Source organism: Dufourea novaeangliae, unplaced genomic scaffold (assembly GCF_001272555.1).
Source record: "Dufourea novaeangliae isolate 0120121106 unplaced genomic scaffold, ASM127255v1 scaffold241, whole genome shotgun sequence".
NCBI lineage: Eukaryota > Metazoa > Arthropoda > Insecta > Hymenoptera > Halictidae > Dufourea > Dufourea novaeangliae.
This window is the reverse complement of record NW_015374117.1, coordinates 724,479-745,890: the sequence shown is the minus strand read 5'-3', so window position 1 is coordinate 745,890 and position 21,412 is coordinate 724,479. Positions and strand designations below refer to the sequence as shown.

General features: G+C 45.9%; 1 protein-coding gene across 6 annotated transcripts in view; it reads left to right on the top strand.

The window, feature by feature from the left end:
• The window catches only part of LOC107191183 (RING finger protein 44), a 39,173-nt gene extending 18,326 nt beyond the window's left edge, over window positions 1-20,847 (top strand). For 4 of the 6 annotated variants that reach the window (XM_015580157.1, XM_015580159.1, XM_015580156.1 and 1 more), the window contains exons 2-11: window positions 9,344-9,482; window positions 11,151-11,245; window positions 11,381-11,743; window positions 16,343-16,544; window positions 16,672-16,938; window positions 17,452-18,054; window positions 18,426-18,623; window positions 18,820-19,112; window positions 19,438-19,741; window positions 20,398-20,847. In XM_015580157.1, the coding sequence (XP_015435643.1) occupies window positions 11,505-11,743; window positions 16,343-16,544; window positions 16,672-16,938; window positions 17,452-18,054; window positions 18,426-18,623; window positions 18,820-19,112; window positions 19,438-19,741; window positions 20,398-20,472 (2,181 nt within the window). In that variant the 5' untranslated portion in view covers window positions 9,344-9,482; window positions 11,151-11,245; window positions 11,381-11,504 and the 3' untranslated portion in view covers window positions 20,473-20,847. The remainder of the gene's footprint in view (window positions 1-9,343; window positions 9,483-11,150; window positions 11,246-11,380; window positions 11,744-16,342; window positions 16,545-16,671; window positions 16,939-17,451; window positions 18,055-18,425; window positions 18,624-18,819; window positions 19,113-19,437; window positions 19,742-20,397) is intronic. The other 2 variants (XM_015580160.1, XM_015580161.1) reach the window with 2 other exon arrangements.
• The last annotated feature ends 565 nt before the right edge of the window (window positions 20,848-21,412 follow it).

Sequence of the window (21,412 nt, the reverse complement as noted above, 5' to 3'; positions counted from 1 at the left end):
AGTTGATACCGAATGATGGAATTCGTACACCAACGTTGAATAATATAAATAAAAACGTAGTAACTAAAGGTCGATGAAAATCGATTTTCTAGCGACTTCAGAGGTTCCTACACGTCCCGTAGCTGCATCTACTTCACTTTTCATGACAAGTTCCCATTATCGGTTGTGGAATCAATAAAGATGATTCTTCGTATAAAGATACGCACAAAACAGTGGAAGAAAATTTGTGCACTTTGGAAGAATTCATCGTCTACTGTGCTCAGTATACTAAATAGTCGCAGTGCGACCGAACGACGGGCTCCGGGTCCATTTAGACCCAAATCTAAATTCTGTTATTTGGCATTCCAGTGCAAGGTTTTCGATTGAGATTCTTGCATTATTTGTAAATGCTTTATTCACTATTATTGTTTATTTTTACAAGTTCATTTTCTTTTTTTATTATTGCTAGTATCTACTATAACAACGAATACACAAAATATCACATTTTTTTATCGAATATGTAGGTCCTTCTTTTTTTCCTTGTATGTTTTTGTGTATTCCATTGTTTCCTGTTCTATTCCTTTTCTATTTCCTCGTCATAGATCGACCTTGAAAATTCCTCTTTTCTTTTCTTCTCGAAAAAGCCACCCCCCCCCCCGAGTCGACAACGTCTCTAATAATGGATCACCCTGTATATAGGTAAATTAACGTGGTAACGCTCGAGCGTGTTCCCTTGGCCAAGGATTGTTGCGTCTCCGTTCAGACCTACGGATGAGAGAGGATCGAGAGCCTCCTACTCCCTCGAGGGGCTGCCCACAATATCCATCATTATACCGGTGGAAGGGAAACGTCGGGGATGGTTCCTCTCTGTAATTCGCTGCTGCGGTATGCGGGCACGATGACGCATACGGGCCCTCTCCTTTTCTCTCCCTTTTTTTTTCCTTTCTTGTTCGTCTTCCTCCGCACTCCATTGCCCGTGAAGTCCTACAACAGTTTGAAGAAAAACCACCGGGGGGAGGCGAAAAACGACTCGTAAAACTCGTGGGGCACCCTTGAGGTTGGTGGAAATTTGTCGTTCTTTTGTGGCGCGGGTATGCGGGCGGGTATGCACCAGGGCACATCCAGTTTATGGATAGATCCAGAGAGCGGCTAGAAATTTTCAGTGAGGGTCGGCGGCGTTCGTTTGAGTTAGATTGACGAAGGTTTGTTAATTGCTGTCATTGGAGAGAATTAGGGCTGCTGGTGCGGGCTATATTTCGGGGCTGTTACGGTAGAATTTTAGTCGAGTCGCTGATGTACAATGAAAACGGTGTATACAGGGTGTAACGAAAGTGTTGTCCCGGAAATGGGTCACTCGAGGGGTGGTTTGGAACAAATTATTTCCGTGGCAAAGATGTTGTTCAAGGCTTTGTTAACGAGATATTAACGAAAACGTCCGACCAATCAGAATAATACAGTTATATGGAGACTTCGGAATGTCCAATTAACGATCGAGTTAATTTTGTTCCTAGAGTTATGAACATAGGCGTAGACAGGTTATCAGTCTGGGGGGGGGGGCAAGATCCAATTTTTTTCTTCTAAGGGGGAGGGGCAAAATCCAATTTTTGGAGGGCTGGCTACGCCTATGACCACGACAATTCTGTCCAACACTGAACAACGCAGTGAATCCTCTTCCAATACTGACGAAAATCCAACGTTCATCGTGTGAAATTCCCAATTTTCTCGTTCTCTGAACCAGAAGTGCGTGCCTCCCCTTTGTAAAACAAGGTGTTGCGTAGAACGGTTGTACGAGTACATGTACGTTAAACGTACAAGGCTCGCCGGGTCGTGGGACTAATTTCCTAAAGGCAAACTGCATAAGAACTTGTTAATCATCGGCTGTGACCAAGGAACGCAGATGCACCGACAGGATGCGTTTTTCTACCCTCCTCTCGCCACCCGTTCCACGGCTGAAGGCAGACGCGTAAACAAACCGGGGGCTTTTCTCGCGGATGCGTACTGTACTTATAGGGAGAGAGCCAGGTTGTACCGTTTCCGGATTGTTGCTTCGGTCCGGTTCGTTTATTTCGTCAAACCAGTAGGTCCAGTTTAGCAGGGCTAAGTGAGTACCTGTTATACCATACGGTCGCATAAATTAAGCTCGATCATGGTTGATCTTGGCTGGACCGAGGGTATGTGTATACATTGGGTGATCAAATTGTTACGAACACTACGATTGTATCACTCGTTTGAATTTTAATCGCGAACGGGAATTCAAAATACAATAGTGGCTTCTTTATTACAGAACATATTGTTATGTTTTTACTGATGGGTCCAAGAAAAAATGTATCTCGGATGAGCTTTTTGAAGATTGCTATAGAGATTTCTTAAAATAAAATCTTTTTCTTGGATATTATTTTGAGTATTATTTCGTTTGCCGAATTTGCAATAGAAAAATAACAAAATAATTCATTGTTACAGTCATTGTCTTGTAGAGTTCAGAAATGTTAGAACGTCCGAGAGGATATATGATTTCTCCCCGAATTTCGGTTCAAACCGAACTGACCCAGCCACCGCCCAAGACCTAATAATGCAGGCGTTGCAGTTTCGGCGCCATTCGAACGTTATTAAGTGTCTCTTTAACGGGAGCGTTAACAGTTTTCCCTCGTTTCCGTGAAACGAACAATGGGGGTTCATTTCAATCCGTTTCACGGAGTTCTTTCCCTCCCTACCGAAGACAACTCGCGATCAGATCCACCCGAACAGTGGGGCAGAAGCCCAAAAATTAGCGAATGTTATTAAACTACTTTTTGATAAAAAATATTATAATTATGTAGTGATTTTTTTGCAAAAATATTCCTACCACAAAAAATTGAAACTTTATTAGCTCAAATTATGAATTTACAAGAAAATATGTGAAATAACGTAATCCCATGATTTTCAAATTTTTTCCTTTTTTTCCCTATTTCATGGGCACTGTGTGCGTCAAGGAGAGAAACGATTGCGTTGCGAGAGAGGCCTTCAGGTTGAAACGAGGATGCGTTGAAATATTCACGGTCCACTCGAACCGGAAGATGGCCGACAGGCTCTTGAAGGATTCTTTTGCCCGTAACTAGCTGCCGGCGAACACTTTCCCGCAACGAATAACATTTTCTCAACTTGCCTGTAGCCGGTATTAAGACAGAAATTGGACCTATTCGTTCGGACCTTTTCGATTGGTCTTATTCCTTTGGACATGATTCTTTCGACCTACTCATTTGGACCTTCCATGACTAGACCCTTAGATACCGAAGCTCCACAAATCTCTATAAATCTTCGATACAACCAATAAGTAATGAGTGATTTTAGATAATACTTCTTATTGACTCACCCTGTGTATCAGTATCATAATTTCAAATAACGTTTTAAATGGTCTGCCCGTTAAAGGGAGGAGGGATGGTTAACCATCATCGTCGTTGAAACGACTATCCCCTAAAATAAATACACACCAATCAACAATGTCCATCGGCTTCATGCGCAGCAACCGCATACTCAGGCAGCCATGGTGGGCAAACTCGGGGCGTAGAAAACAGAAAATCCATCGGTCCGACCGGAACATCCTTTGAGGAGACCAAAGTGGAAATTTCTCTGCCGTCTCTGTCTCTCTCTTCCACTCTCAATCTCCTCCTATTTCTCCGGTCGTGTCCCAGGTCTTGTTCCCTCCCTTGAGCTTCTCTGTCTCTCCTCCACTCATTCACTCTCCTTCTCTCTCTGGGGTGCCAGCCAGTTTCGTGATACGAAGCGGCTTGGATCGATAGAGTGCAGCTCCTTCGAGTTCTCTCTCCCCCTCTCTGCCTCTCTCCATCTTTCTCGAGCTGGTGATTCCTAGAGGATTCGAAGGAATCGATGTTGTATATTCGAAGAGAGGGACCTAGGGTCCGACGGGGACCTGTGCCCTGGCGTGTCGCATTGGGGACCCTGCCTTTTGTCGTTTCGGGGCTTTTAAGGGCTAGTCAAGTGGACGACACGAGAAAGTTTCTCTGACGGACCGCCACGTCCGTGAGACACGGCATCGCCGTGCGCAACCAGCTGTCGGAAAAATCGAAAATGCAGCTGCTCCGTCCACGACCGGCATAAATTCGGAGGGCCTTTGTGGGCCCGGGCGGTGGTGTTCCTTCAGGTCCAATTTGATGCCTGGGGCTCGGTGTCCACGGGAATTCAACGAACCCGCCAGCCCCCACACCCTTTGGAGGCCGTATACTCTTGATCAAATCCTTGGGTCAACCGAGCCTTGTTGGATCCACTATGGGACCAATGTTGAATTTCTGTTATACAGGGTGTCCCACCTAGTCTGAGCCAGACCTGGATAGATTTTATTTGAAATGAATACTAAATAATTATTTGAAATAATTTCTTTCAGAATAGTATTTTCAATACTGTTACATGGGAATGAAAATATTATCGATTCATTTGAAACAATGGGAATTTCGAATAATGAATTATTTTGTTGATTTTGTATTTCAAATTTTGGCAAATGAAATAATGCTGAATGTGATATGCAAGAAAATGATTTTCCTTTAAGAAACAGGGACAATCGAAAAGTGATTGTATTCTATGGCCGTTCTTGGGGTAGAACTATGGGTTCCCTCGGTCTCTTTGATGGGATTATCAAACTTCTCGGTGCATGAAGATCGTCTGGTGACCCCATTCGAGCCAGCTTTTGAACACATTGTTGTCTCGCGAACGGTGCAAATGTGTCTCTCTCTCTCTCTCTCTCTCTCTCTCTCTCTCTTGCCACTGCTACTTCGTCCTCGGTTCGACGGTTTTTGCGTTTGCTGCTGTTTGTGGTGGTGCTGGGTTCCCTTGTGAGAGCAGCAGCCCGCTACCACGAGAGAGGAGTTTAAAGGTAAACGGGTTTCTCGCGGACAGACCGTGCCGCCACATTATCGGAGGACTTCGTCAAGTCCGTTCTCTCTCGGTCACGTGTACGGCGGTGTCCCTAAACGATTCTTCTTGTTGCTAGAATGAAAAGTCCCTAGCTGTGTTTCTAGTGTGCAAAATCCCTCTGTGGTTCTTCTTCTTCTTATTCGTACAGAGGTCGTGGCAGTTTATAGCCTCATAGAGAGACCTCGTCACCCAGGGACCATAAACTGTTAGGTACTTCATCTTGGTAATTGAACGAATATATGATGATTGATGCATGGGTATCATAAGCGCTCGTATTCTCATAGAGAGGATCTGTCATCATTAGAGACTAGAAACCGCCCAGGGAATTCGTTCTGGTAAATGGAGGAGTTTATTACGATTATTATATGTATAGTGGCGTACGCCATCGTACTTAGGTACGTCATAGGTATCATACATTATTATAGATCGTTATATGGTGTTGTGAGCCATCACATATCATCGTCGAATATCATTAGGTATCGTGAGGCATCGTACACTATCGTAGAGTATCATACGGTATTATAAGCCATCATATAATAACGTAGAATATCATGAGGTATCATACGCCATCACACGCTCTCATAGAGTATCATAGGCCATTATATGGTATCGTGGGCCATCATAGACACACTATCGCAGAGTATCATAGGGTATCGTAAGCCACCATATCAAACCATTTTAAGATATATACTATCGTAAAGCGTCACACAATATCATGAATTAACAAACCATACCTGGTGATGCTGAAACATTAGTATACTATTTTAGAAGATCTCAGAATTATGAAGTGATCGCTACCACTAGGAAACACCTATTCCAGACGCTGTGGGTAATGAATGAGATAAAGTACGTGAGACTCTGGGGAACTGGGCGGATCTCTCTGTATAAAGCGGTAGTAAACTTCGGGTTTTGACCTGGAAAACATTAATGCACTTAACCCGGGTACTTACACAACTGTACAAAAGTCCCTAGACAAATGTGGGTGTGCCTTTTTTGAATAGAAGGAACCACAGAATCATGGAATTAACATATGGATTACCAACTAATATAATTCTTTAATGGGCACCCCACAATTTTATCTTTCGTTATATATGACCAAGAACATTGTGATAGCTGTAAAAATTATTTTTTATTTATTTAGTGAATTTTTTTCGTATATATATTTTTATTTTCTCTTTCTGTTCCTCGGGTCATTGAACATGAAATATTTCATAAACTAATGGTCATATGCACCGGAAAAAAACATCTGCTGAGGCTCTACTAAACCTCATTTAAAAAGTCAGCATTACACCTGGATATCTCTCCATGTCAGTTCCCAGGAGCCTTCGAATACTAATCGAGGATTTACTGTACTATCCCTGCTCCCGTGTATCAGCTTGCACACATCGAACAACACGTTCACCACGTCTCCATTTCAGTTTCGTAGGAAATTTAGTTACATGGTATTGCTACACCCCTATATGCAACCTTCCACCTTGCGAAAAGTCACTTCCTCACAGAAGTATCTCAACCATGAACGCACAAGTGGTCGTGTATAGTCACTTTCTGACATTTTACTCACACACATATATATTCTATGACAAAATTGCCTCCGCAGAAAAGTGTTTGGAGGCTCTCTGTTCAGGGAATAGTGAGCTAGGAGTATATATCGATGGATAATTTCGTTAAACGCGAAAAGCAGGACGGAGATAGAACCTTGTGGGTGCTGCCAGGCTCCTCCTCCCGCAGCTGAAACTACTCCCTCGAGAAAATCATGGCGGCCCAGCGCTACAAAGCCACCACCACGAGGTTTTTTATCATTGTAAACGAAGGGATGTACCTATCGGGCCGTTAAACAGCGTTTCATAGCACCTGCCGAGTTCACCTCGCGTCTCCCCCGTTAATGATATACAGCCCCGCGAAATACGTGGCAGCATATGGCGCACAGAGCTTGTACACACGTGCGCGTCTGTTGCGTTATCTTCGCCCGAAAGGAGTGAACGTCTGTCGGCCACGGTTTGATATCGTGAAAACTAGCGGACAGTTGGTGAATTTTTTTTTTTTTTTCTAGCGTCTCTTGTTAAGATAAACGTAATCGATACAGCAAGTATATCAGCTTTGATCTGATCCATAACGGTTTTCATATAAATATATCACTATCGACTTAAGTATTGTTGATCATAGGGGATACCCGACTTATTCTCATTAGTTTCATTTTCCGTCACTAGTTGGCGTATCGAAATTCTGACTTACCCTATACAAGGTATACCGGGTGGATATTGTAGAACAGAAAAAAAAATAGAAATACTTTGATTCGTTGGACAGACTAATTTCCACCACGTCCAAGTGAGACCACCGATCAGCGATCACCAGGGGTATAACGTCGTTGTTATACAGCCTTTCTGTTCCAACAAGATATATATTCGGCAACATCTGGCAGACAGTTTCGCGCATATAGCTGGGTTCGCTAGAACGTTTTCTGGGTCCTTTGTGTGTACCCAGATCGGGCGCCTCGTGGTTCCCCGATCCTTTTTTTTCATTTTTTCGGTCTGAAGCAGCCAGAGGAAGATAGAGGGAGAGAGAGAAAGAGAGTGGAGGCCTCGGCCACGATCTCAAGTCCGAAGAAACGATTAAGTGAACCGGAATATCCAGGCCCCGTTGCTTCGGGCCCCCAGTTTCTCTCTCTCTCTCTCTCTCTCTCTCTCTCTCTCTGGTTTTGTGCAGGCCGTGGCCCCATCAGAAGGAAAAAAAAAAACCACCAGGCCCGGGTAGCAATACACACGAGGCGCAGGGACCCCGATCGTAGCGAATTTTCGGGCCGGATCCTCGACGCTCTCTCGACCCTGACGGATTTGAAGAAAAAAAAAAAGAAGCTTACAGAACTGCGAGAAGACACGTTTCGCGAACAGACTTGAACTTCGTCGAGAGCCACGTCGGTTTGAAACACCGTAGTCTGCTTCATGCACATGGGTTGTTCAGTAGAAATATTTCCAGATGCAGATATTACGAAAAAATAGACTATTCTGATTCGTTGGGGGTATACTTGGTGTGTACAATTCGGAATCACAGTAAATCTCCGATTAACGCTCGATACTCGCTTTGGAACAGTTATCGCAGAGGGACACGATTTCTGCACTTTATCAACTGCATTTCAGGCCGAGCCTTCGGTGTTGAACCCCTTTCCTCAATAGTCGGGGTGAAGTAGAAGTATTTAACGTAGAGATCCTTCCGAGCAGTTATCGAGACTTTACTGTAATGGCCGAAAAAAGCGTTCGATCACCCACAGAACACGAGGGGTCAGTAGTTTTCTCTAAATTTTACCAATACCCCCCCCCCCAAATAACTAGTACAGTCCTGCTAAGAGGTCCAAACAACGATCATCGATATAGGTCGACAAGAATAATTCGTCATCTACCGCCTGATCGTGACCGAGTCACACACACGTTTTCCTTGAATAAAACGTTTCTGAAAGTTGTGCATGCTCGCGAATGGCAGACACGGTTCGAACGGTAGACGCGCGCGTCACTCGGCGAGTGACTCGTAGGAATTAACGATTACCAGCCCCGGTATATGTACATGGTGGCCTCTGTTTATTCATCTTTCGTAAACGGAAACGCGACTATGATGGGACTGTGTAGCAGGAGAGCGGTGTCGAACGAGCAATAGATGGCGGAGGGGGAGGTTTCTGTTAGCTGCCCGCGGTGTATGTAAATTCACGACGGCCATCGGTTGTGCAGTCGTATCGGAAGTAAACTGGGACACTTGGGCCGTTGGGAGTCTAGTCGCCAGGTGAACCACACGCGACATATGCCACGATAATACTGTTTGACAAAAGATAGACAACTGATATTACCGTGGCGGTGGCTCGTCTCGATGATTCGTTGCTTGCCCCTCCCCCGATAGAGGCGATGGATCATTCGAGACGCGTATAGGGTGGTTCTTTGACAAATATTACAATTCAGCAGCAAGCACAATTTCCCAAGTTTCCCCAAAATATCCCAATATTTTCTGTAATGATTCACGATCTACGTAGATATTTTACGTTTCGATTGGAACTGCAAGTATTCGGATATTCGAACTATTCGAATCATCGTAACAGCCTTAGTTTCTATTTGGTTTTGCATGTTGAATGACCTTGGTTCTTATTTATCCAGTCACACGATGACACCCTGTATAAAAAATTAACATGCATCCTCTGGTACTCCACTTTGCATGAAGCTTTTCTACCATATCATCTCGCACAACGTCTATCTTGCACATCCTCACCTATCGGTTTTTTGTGGGATCATTAAATTTTCGGTTGTCCAGAATGACTCTCAAAGACGCTTCTTTCAATTTCTCACACAGACACTCGCGCAACCAACCAAACCGCAGCCGCCCCCCCCCCCCAAACCGCCTTTCCGAGATCCACGCTGTGTCCAACGACCGTCTTGGATGTTCGCCAGTCTGTTTAACTCGCCACCCTGTTTTGTGCTTCTAGCTTCTAGCTAAAGTCACACACACTAAACGTCGCCGGGCGGCTTCTTCGCGTGACGGAGAGAGCCATCGAAGAGGAGCCGACGTTCCGTCGAATTCTTTATTTCCGAGGAGACCCGCTCCACATGCTAAGAAGACATCCGGTACTACTGCGGGATATCACACGCGTTTCGAGTTTTAAATCGACTTTGTTGTGTCCCTCGATGGCGCACGAATCAGTTGAGATCGATCGATCTTTAACGCGTTAACTGTGTGTGTGTCGAGCCAGAAGAATTCGGAATTTGAAACGAAACCAGAAATCTTATATTGGAAAGTCAGCACCAAAGTTTTGCTCGATAGAATCTGTAGATGACCGAAGAACATTATATAGTTGTTCCCTGTTGAGAATCGATGATTCGTAGAGGAAAATTAAACTGTATATACTTTTTGTTATTTAGTGTTGATATCTCACCCAGGACTAATATCTTGATTTTCTATGGTCGACACACAAACAGTAGTCAACCGGTTAAAGATTCGCGGTACAGTGAATCCTCGATGAATGTTCGAAGGCTCTTCGGCACTGAACATTAAATATTTCACGAACTAATGGCTATTGGACTTCCAGGCTCTATCGTCCTGCTAAATCTCATTAAAAATTCAGCGTCACACCTGGAGACCTCTCCTTGTCAGTGACGAGGATTCTTCGTACTCTCATCGAGGATTTACTGTATGCGTTCGTCGTCGAGCGTCTGTGTTGACACGCAAGAACCTCTTGTCTTTGTTTTTGCAATTTCTCGTGTAAATTCTTCAGTCTTTAGCCGAGAACGAGGAGAAAAACGGAATTGGTAAATAGAATTGTCCGGGCTCTGACAGGCCCGTGTTCTCTCTGATTTCATAAATATTCTCTCGGCATATTATCAACCCCCGCTCTCTACTGTTCGCGGGTTTCGCGAACGGGCGACAATGGCAAACGTAGTTTGCTAACAGCAAACAACAGAAATGAGGAACAACCAGACCCGTTGGGCAACGTGAATATACAGACCTACGGTATCGACAGACCGGAGGCTATACGACCGAGAGATTTTTTCATCGGAACACGCAAAATACGTCTCCTAGCTACAGTGGACTCTTACGATATTGCCGCGGCCGGGGCTGAAGGAAAGCAAATTTTTCAGAAACGGCAATGCGTTAAGAGACTCCTTTATGGCGACGGCGTATGCAACGTGGTTGGAGAGCGAATTTCTGTGCGAAAATGCCTCGTCTGGCAATAAGCCAAACGGCAATATCGTAAGAGTCCAGTGTATGTGGTCGCCATCCGCGTGCGGGACCATTTTAACTCCTTATACCTAACGGATCCTCTGTGTGTCGTTGTGTTTCAAGTTGCACAAGAGTCGAATGATAAGTAGAACCGTTTAGTAAAAATTACTTAAAACTATCGCACAAAAAAATTCAGATCATTCCTCGTAAAATAATAAATTTCAGCGTATCAGAGTTAATCGAGTCCGACATAGGTAAAACCGGTACGCGACAACGACAAGCGTCTGTCGAAACGAACGATTGAAATCACGATCTCTTGAACCACAAATAAAACTTGGACCGAAAGGGGTCTCAAGCGATAACCGGACGGGGCCCTCGAGATCGTCAGCGCCGTTCCTGGCGGTTAGCCGCGTGCGTCCAATATGGCGGCCACGGCGGTTCTCATTCGACATTCTCCCGGAAGAACGGCCGACGGCGGCGAAGCGCGCGCTCCGTTCGAAAAATCTCACTCGGAATCGTCGTCGTAGCCTCCGTCTTCGTCGTGGTCGTAACATCGTTCGTATAATCTTCGCCAGGTTTCGATAGCACGGAGGAGGACCGTTCGCGTGGGGCGTGCACGTAAACAGAGAGGGGCCATCGAGAATATACGAGCCGGCCGAAAAATTGCACGGTGAGCTTAACCTCGCCCCCGAGTGTACCTTCTGTGTTCGACGACGATAACACGTGGAACCGAGAAGAGGGAAAGACCATATATATATATATATATATATATACATATAAATACTATATGTATACACATACACAGGTGGCGTGAGAAAGATAGAGATAAAAGGTGAACAAAAGAAACAAGGGGGGATAGTAGAGGAAGAGGGTGTGTGTTGTGGTGGAATAGAGGACTCGAAAACACGAGACAGAACGAGGGGGAGGGAATGAACGGCCCCGGGAGTCATCAGCATCGCGGCTTGGGCATGCAGGGACGTTACAGGGCCGTGGTGGCCGGTGGTGCAACGGCCGGGCCCCATTCCCGGCCACCAGCGCCCCCTCACGCCCGCGGCGGATGGCATCCCCATAACCAGCATCCTCAGCATGCGCAGATACCGCAGCAATACTCCGGCAACAAGGAATACCCGTATCGGCAGTGTCCACCGCCGCCACGCTTCCATAACGGGTACATAAAAAAAAAAAGTTCTTGTGCACCATTTTCGGGCGCGCGTTAGGGATGCCCGATACACATTCAAAAGTATATCGATACTTTGTGTCGATACATACGATGTATCCGATAGAAAGTATCGATATCAATGCGTATCGATACGATGTTTGAAATATTTGAAATAATATCACGTTGTTGCCAATAGAAGAACGATCTCAACGACCTATAGCATGATGGTATTAAAACAAATATGCATTGACCTTGAGAAAAACCAAGGTCACCTTGACATCTACAAAAAAAAAATAATGATATCAAATTGTATTCAAACGTTTTTTGATACAACTAATAAGGTAACGAGTTATTTTAGATAGTAGTTCTTACCGAATCACCCTGTATAGTCAATTTTAATAGAAATTCTGTCAGAAACGCTACAGACTCATCTCGATTATCGTCCGGATTGTTCTACACGATTATTGTCCACGACTTATTCCCACCACTGAGGATAATGGGGATGTGGAACCTGTCAAGCGTATACTTTGCCTCTCTGTTTTTGTTACCGAGGTTCGGGTTGCGGGCAAAAAACGAATTCACGACGGTCCGAAGCATTTCTCCCTACAAGATTATTGTCTCGGCGTGGTCCCGAGTTCGGGACGATAATCGACAGGAGCCTGTATTATAATTTCAGTAATCGTGAAATAAGAAATCTGCAATCCGTCATTCTGACGGGTTTGGTAGTTCTACTAGTTAAGCTTGTAGCGACAACACTGTCCCCAGGCGAAGTCGGAAGTTTTCGCGCGTTCGCTTGTCACGCAGACTAATCGAAATAATTATCACTACGGGTTTCTTTCCATCTGGCCCGGAACTCGAAGTTGCGCAATCGTTCGTAACGTGTGAAACGCCTGGCATAATTCTGAAAAAAAAAAAAACGGTTTCTATAACGGTCAAGGTGTCTAAGTGTGCCGCTCACTTCCTCTTTCGTTGGGCCCGCGAAATTTGTCTCCCGAGCGTACATAGTTCGAATTCCTGATCGTGCGACACAAAAAGTACGTACGTATACTACCGGAGACTACTTTGGACTTTCACGGCCCAGCAACGTGTATCACAGTTATCACTGTTAAGGCCCCCTTTTTAGCGGCCCCCGATTTTTTGCGTAAAGAATGCAAAGATGATACGATAAAAAAAAACCTTCCTGGCCTTTGTTTATAATACATTCAAGCCGCCAGATGGTGCGTAGAGAAGCGAGAGCGTGGTTAGGAGCGCCGCGAAAGTGTTTCCCCGCTAAGCGACGCGTTCGGCCTGGCAAGTGTGTATTTAATTTTCAGCGTAACCGGCATTGAAGAGCCGACCATTCTAATCGACGATAATAAACGGGACGCGGGCACACTCGGGATGCACGCGCGTTTATGCAGCCGGTCTGCAACGTTCTGCAGACTTGTGTGTTTTCCCAGTGGCCGATCCTGTTCGCGTCGTCGCTCGTTTCGACCCTTCGTGGGGACGAGAAGATTTTTCTTGACCGTCGACGATACTGTCCGTATTAAACGTGATCCATACAGTGAGGGACACAAGTATTCAGGGTACAGTCACACGTGACAGGGATCATATAGTGGCTGAAGAGAAGCGTTCATTCGTTTTTATCCTTGTTACCTTCAGTGGACACTATTGGTTCTAAAAGATTTTCCACATACAGTCGGGGGTGTATTCCACATTACAGTACAAGAGAGAAATTATTTTAAATCATCCCAGGAATCTCTCATTTCCGGGAGTCGAAGCTATTTTGGGACACCCGGTAGATGGTAAAGAAACAACTAAACGGTACGAATCTGTTAATAACAGTGTCCGTGAATACTATTAGAACGTCGGTTGTCATATTTTGCTACAGTCTGAGAAATTATCATACAGTGTTCCAATGCTACAACAAATAGATGCTGTAACGAACAAGGTTTTACAACCGATTAGTTCGTTGTTAGCATTCGCCATTAACTTGTTGTGTCATTAACTTGTTATTACTAGCTTACGGACTTGATGCATTTACAACGTACGCGTCTGATACTCAGTATAGTGGAAAGTTAGATATAATGTTCACTGAAGTTTTCATTCCAAATTGTAACCCCATAAAAGCATTAAATCTGGAACGGTCGCGTAACGTCTCTGTCAGATGTCATTTATACGCGACCAACTGAGGTATATACACGCGATCTCTTCAGACTGTATGAAGTAAATTAATTTCCATTTAATTCCAGGTTCTATAAAATACGTACAATATAGAGCATTACTTCTTTAGAAGCTCCTAGCCTTTTTATAATATACATATACAGTATATCATCCCCACCCAGTGTCCTGAAGCTTTCGTTCTCCCTCCCTCGCTAATAACCATCGTTCTTTATCTCCGTCTACAAAGGACGGAGTATCCGGCTAATGAAACCATCGCAGTATCGTATACTCTGCTCCCTATAATCGCGTTACAGTGAACCCGTGTAGCGCGCCTATAGGAGGGGGAGTACACCATACAAGCGTCCGAGTATCTACAAGCTCCTCCCATATTTTTACAAAGGAGACCCATGTATTATATTCTAATATCTTATTTAACCCTTCAACCTAAAGATCACACTCGCCTAACGGACAAATTTGAATTTTTTTCTCACCAACACCACCTGGTGGAGAATTTCCGAAGCTTTAAGTGTTCGAGTACACTTGACGCGCCATTTCGAAAACGGTGACACGAAAAATACCATTCCAATAATTAAAAGTGTTATAAAATGATTGTTGTCGAATTATTCAATCTCTGAGACGTCTGTGGTCTGCGGTTAAGGGTTAAACAAGTGGAACTCATTCGTCACACGATAACGACGACGCTGTACGCAAAGAACCCGATTGTCGCTGGATTTTAATCGACGTTTGTCGGTTTCCTCGCCGGAAATCGCGCCACGCCGCTGACCGTTGAAAATTTGACCGTGACGAGATCCACGTTTACACACGCGTACATACACTGTCGCGTCGCTGCGTGCACAGAACCGGCAGACGTCAGCTTGCCTCGCGGGGTCGTTCCCATTCCTGTGTGGCTGCTGTACATGTGACACACGATACGCGATCTTACGTCGTAAATAGAAGTACACACGCGTGTCCACGAAACGGCATCGGTAAATATCGCCGCGAAAAAAAATAATAAAAAAACAAACGTTCCTCCCAGGTTTGACGACGCATCACCGCGGGACGCGCGCGAAATTCAAATGTATATCGCCATCGGAAGACAAGGCTACGGCAAAACCATGGAACCCCTAAACTACGAACCGTCTATCTATAAAATTAATATCATTCGATTCGATGCTCAAAGTTCTGTTAATACCGAAAAGATCCCCCGAAAAAAAAAAGAAAAACCAACATATCTCTGATATACCTCTTTTCGCGAGATCAGCAGCAATGCTCAGCATTCGTGACCGCGGTTTCCTGTTCTTTTACCACGAATGCTTGTACGTTTGTCTCCCCCCGTCATCCTCTAATTTCTCTGTTCTTTGGCGTATCATGTTTATCCGTTTCGACACTGGTTATCTTGTTTAGCATGCCACCGCATATATATGAGTATTTCTCCTTCTTCGTCTGTAATTTATTATTATCACCTTTCGTCATTTCGTGTAACATAAATCCTCCCACCCCCCACACACAAATTAACTCTGCCTCGTGGACTTTGGCGCCGAAAGTAGAGCCCCAATCCGCCGGTCGATCGAGCAGCCACGGGCCGGGGATAGATATTCGTTGTTTATTGTATCGCCAAACGATTCGTGTAAACACGACACCGGCTACATTTATTCAGCTGCCGCGAGGCTAGAAATAATACCGGGACCAGCTTCTTCGTTGACAACGATGTGTAACTAGTGCAACGCGCGCGGTTCGATTTAGTAACGAGTTTGGGGGAGAAGTGCAAGGGAACGGAAATCTTGTCGCTCCTGATGATTGTATTTCCCGTACGAGTTCTGTTTATAACCTAACACTTCGGACAGTATCGTCAAGTTGGACCGATATATGTATACCGTGGATAAACCGATTGTGACGAATAGATCGACGCACGCGAATGATCGATAGAATCTACGCGATGTGTCGAGTCCAGGGGGAAGAAAGCTTTTTTCGAATCGCGCGCCTGTTTGTGCTGCGGCGAAGGTCCTCAAAATGGTAGATGTTACCGTCAAGTAATGCGCTTTTTCTTTAATCAAATTCATATTTACTAGGGGTGGGTTGGAACCGAATATTTCCAATTCCTGAATCTCGATGCCGAAACTTTGCAAGACTTCGAAACTTTTGAAACTCGAAACTTTCTTGGGTGTTTCGCGGGTGTTTCCAGGTTTCGAGCAAACCCATCCCTAATATCTACTTTTGTGGGTATCAGGATCTTACTCTGACCTAGTAGAATTTTCTGAACAACGTCTTAGAACATCATTTTTGTCAAATCTCGAGATTTACTTGTTGGTACATCCCATAATCGGTGGTTCCCATGGGATACCGTGTATAATCATGGAGTTCGTGTCGATTGGCCAATTCACCACAAAGTATCGAGGACGTTCGCCGTGACAGTGTGGATATCCGGAGAATTTTTCTAACAACGCTACATTTCTGCCATACATTCAGGGACTGTCCGGGAGTTGGTACGTCTTCCGGACCGAACGGTAAGGAAGTATCGTATCACGGGAACGTAGGCGGATCCAGCGTGGGGTACAAACCGCCCCCGCAGCACAGCCCGCAGTCGAGAGGTCCACCGGCCCATTTCCCACAGGAGTCTGTGGGCCCGCCGGCCAACTCTCCGCCGTTGCACATCAACATCTGCGGTCAGGTAAGTGTCGTTTCCTACTGTCATCTCTCCCCCTTCCCTCCATCGACAGAGCAGCACTCTGTCACGTGTCGGATCAATTCGTCCGTTTCCTCGATAAAAATTGTACGCCACTCTTTCTGTTTCGCAGGAGAACACGATGCGCGGTCCATTATTGAACATGAGTTCAGGCCTCGGAGCTAGCGGCGTCGATATGGAGTACCGTAGGAGTTCCCAAGGTATATACAGAGTTTCGACACGGTCTATCGATCCTACCAGCCCGTACGTGTCGCCACGTTACAATTCTTCTGAAACTGTCGACACGTTTTCAGCCACCAATCAGCTACCTCTGAGCCCTGTACAAATCCAGCCATCGCCAGCATATTATAGACAGCCTAGTCAGGACGATGGCAGAAAGGTAAATTACGGTGTTATGTACAGCTGGTGGACTGGAGATACAGGGAACTTGTAAAATTGGTCCTCTGAGGACCTCTCACTAGTTTACTGACACGATACCTTCGGGAGGCTTTGTGGTGGCCTCACGGCTTGGTACAAGTTAGAACGGCAATGTCTGGAAGTTATAGTACACATATAATATTACAAAATCCTCATGGGTATCTTCAGAATGGGCCTTGGTTTTCGAGGTACTTTGATTTAAAGTTTTACACGTTGTCAACTTCCACATAGTGCCTTCCCTTTCTTAAACCAGTACTTAACATCACGTTCAGGTCCACTAAAATTAGAGTAGCAATTCGAGGTTTAGTCCATAAAGTATCGAAGTACACTTTTTCGTTTGCCTAGAAATAATGTCCCAGTTCGCTGTACCATGTCCACCAGCTGCGATAGGATCAACTGGTTTTCGTAATACTCTATCCCTGCCCCAGGGACATTTGGCAAGAGGGTGAACGGACACACCGTTGTTATTTTTCAGAGCGAGTCTCCGTCGAGAAAACGTCGTCGAATATCTCGCAACGGCGTCGTTTCCGGGATCGAGGTCCGTGAGACAACGCCCCCGTCGCTCACGTCCCCGTTACACACGAACCTGCCATCCGTACCGCCTCTGCCATCCCTGCCGAACCTGCCACCGTGGGATTTACCCCCGGCTCTCCAAATGCGATCGTCCCGCAACCATTATATAACCCGCCACAACTCGGCGATCCGTAATCGTTATCAACGGCACACCGAGTCGTTCGGTCTGTCCCATTCGTTCATGTCCGAGCAGAATCCCCATCCGACCATTCCGAACTCGATCCACGGGATTCACACCCCGCACAATCTGCACACCTCCCACCATAATATGCATAACGCGCATCAAACGCATTCCCATCATCCGGCCGGGACGGGACATCATCCAGCGCAGGAGTCGAACGGTCCGGTGGTGGTCGACGTCGGTCAGGTCGGTGTGTCCGGCCTGGGTGTGGCCGTGAGCGGGGAACCGATCTGGCATCCCCAAGCGACAGGTTACAGAATCCCGTGCCAGCTGCACGGCATATACCCGCCAATGGGGGCGCATCCGTTCACGCACTCGTGCCAGGTAAATAACCCAGATTCCTGTACAGGGGGTGGTGAGTCACGGGAACTCTGCGATAAGCCGGAATGATAATCTTAGATATTGCTGTTTTTCATTCTGTATTATTCGAATAAAATTGTGCCAAACCTCTGGGTTAGAAGACCTGCGAATGAAAATCATGCTTCTTTTTCATATTTGGACTTGTAACATCTAACGAGTTACTCACCCGTACATGTTAAAGAGAGAAATTCTGTTAGAATTAACCCGTAATAACTCGGTAGTGTTCGACGGACGTATTTTCAAATTGATTCACATGCAGAATCCATAGTGCTTAGGTCGTTTAAGGGTTAAATGTTTCAGGTAGGATAGATAGTAATACACGATTATATTTTTAGGTCACACACCAGAATCATTATTCACCAGCCCATCCGAACCAGCCAGGCCACAGCCTAGTCAGTTCGATAGTTGGCGCAGCATCCAGAGGATACCCAGCACCGGCCGGCGGTCCTGTCGCGGCCCTTCACCACGCTCACCCGCCTCCACCACCCGTCCATACTACTCACTACACTGCGCACCATCAACTCTCACAACAGGTAAGAAAATATACCGAAACGATTCCTGTATTTCGAGAATTCAAAAGAAGAAGAACCCTCTGAAAATTGTTACCATGGTTTCCCTGGTTCGTCCTATCGATTCCCCGCTAGAAGTATAATCCTCCGATACCTAACAGCCAACCTCTGATGGATAACCACGTTTACTCAAGTACTTCTCTTTTGTTGTATGTTACAGCGGGAGGTTGAATTAGAGTTAATAGAATCCCATCACCATCATCGTGTCGGAGCCGCCCCCGGTGCTCCATTACCGTTACCGCATTCGTACTCACCGCCGGCCCTCACTCAAGTCACGACACCGCCACCCATATTCATGTCCGAAACCAGAAACAGTCAATTGGAAATGCTGCAGTCCAGGAGCCGCCGGATAGTGTCGACCGCTCACGCGCTCCGACGATCAAGGCTGAGCAGATGGAGAGGTACACCGCCAATACCGCCAGCCACCTATCCAGGATTCTTGCTGCACTTCCTGTAAGTGGTGTCATCCTACGTCAAGACCATAGACGATCGACCATGTGTCCCTCGTTGCTGTACAGTCAATCCTCGATGAGCGTTCCAAGGCTCCCCGACACTGATTATTAAATATTTTATAAACTAATGGCCTCACGCGACTGAAACAAACATCATTGGCTTCGGAATTCCAAGCTCTATCACTGTATTAAGACTCCTTAAAAAGTCAGCGTTACAGCTGTGGGCCTTTCCTTTGTCAGTGCCGAGGAGCCTTCGTACACTCTACGAGGATTTACTGTATTCTCAGTTCCTCGCTCACGAACGACATCTCGGGGAATATTTCCAGGGCGATGTTCAGCAACCCGCCGTTATCACCGTACAACCAAGCGGAACTGTCTTCCCCGGATTCAGCCACCGAGAATTACGAGGCTTTGCTGTCGCTGGCGGAGAGGCTCGGCGAGGCCAAGCCACGGGGACTTACGCGGGCAGAGGTTGAGCAACTGCCCTCGTACAAATTTAACGCGGAGACGCATCAGGGAGACCAAACGAACTGCGTGGTTTGCATGTGTGACTTCGAGGCTCTGCAGTCACTCCGTGTTCTCCCGTGCTCGCACGAGTTCCACTCCAAGTGCATCGACAAGTGGCTCAAAGTAAGAGTCACTGTATTCCTCTACGTTTGCACTTAGATGACGCTCCGGTGCTAATGTGTATAGATGGGAACCTTATCTTTCGGTGTTAATCCTCAAAGACCGGATATTTCTAACGATTACATACCCAGGTAGATAGGTGTACGTATATATATGTATATACTTGGTACAGCAACAGGGTTTCCTGGATCTGTTTAGATTTCTACTCCATCCGTCCCTTTTTCTAGATACGGAATGTATTTCCTCCAGGCCCATTAATCTTCTAGTTACAGTTAACATAAGTCTTAGCATAAGCTTGTTACTTGGCTCGCTTGCCTATGCATTGGCCGTTTAAACGTCAGGCGAAAACAGACCGAGGCAGGTTCGAGGATTAAAGCGAAAGGCAGGATCAGAACCTGGAACACCCGCCATATTTTATCATGACTTCACGATATACAGACTCCTCTCGATTATCGTCCCAAACTCTGGTCCGCGTCGGGACAATAACCTGATAGGGAGAAATGCTTCAGTAACAAAAAGTGGCGGGGATAACGCCTGGACAATAATCGTGTAGAACAAGCCAGACGATAATCGAGATCAGTCAGTACCGTGTCTCCTAGGATCTCTTCCGTTCCCTCGAAAATTAATCACAACCTTTTTGCTTTGTTTACCTGTTACAGTCTAACCGAACGTGTCCAATCTGTCGCGGTGATGCAGGCGAGTATTTCGGGAACAGTGGGACCGGTAGCGACTGACGCCAGCCTGCTCAAGTGCACTAGCGCCAACTGTCACGAGTCTCAGGGACGCTACATCGCACAGAGCTGCCGGCGGCGGTCACGTTGCTGGTTTGTGCAAATTTCTGTTGATAACCCATGCAACAATGCGTGCGCCCCTTTTCTCATAGCCGAGAACCGACACCCGACGTTGTTGGGCCTCTCCGGGGGTCGTCGTCGTCGTCGTCGTGCTGTCACGTGATCCAGCCGTGTGTCGTCTTTGGTTCACCTGAACGGGAGGAGGAGAAGGTGAAGGAGGGAGCAACTTTCGGGGAAAGAGCGCGGGATATTCGATCACGGAGCGAGCGAACATGGAGGGGGAGAGAGAGAGAGAGAGAGAGAGAGAGAGAGAGAGAGAGAGGGAAAAATAAGAGCAAGAGAACGTGTTAAATTCAGGGTACGAGGAAGTGTGTGTGTGTATAGCTGTCGAGAAAAGAATCATTGCAACAGGGGTACGCGACTTTTCATTACAGCATGCAAACGAAAGCATAGAAAAAAGATTATGAACGATTTGCATACGAGCGAATAACGTGTAGCTGCGTTTGTTTTCTCGAGGGATATAGAAGAAGTCGGAGAGCGTGTGAATAAAAAAAAGAAAACGTTTAAACGAGCCGATTATCGACGGAAACCAGGATATCATGGAAATTGTGTGTCTGTGTCCATTGAATGATAATACATTTATGCACTCTACCCCCACACATTTCTCGTCGGGATCGTAAAGGACACATCGGTCCCCTGTTCGATCGTATCTCCTTCTGTTCCACCCCCCTTGGTTCTCTGTTTCGTCGTAGCGATTTCGAGATTCATCGGAAATCTCTAACGCTCGTTTGTTGGTTTGTGTTTACTATAATCGAATAAGTGTACATAATTCTCGCTGCGGCGGGACTAATTGCCACTTTCCATTAACGTTCCAAGTTTGTTT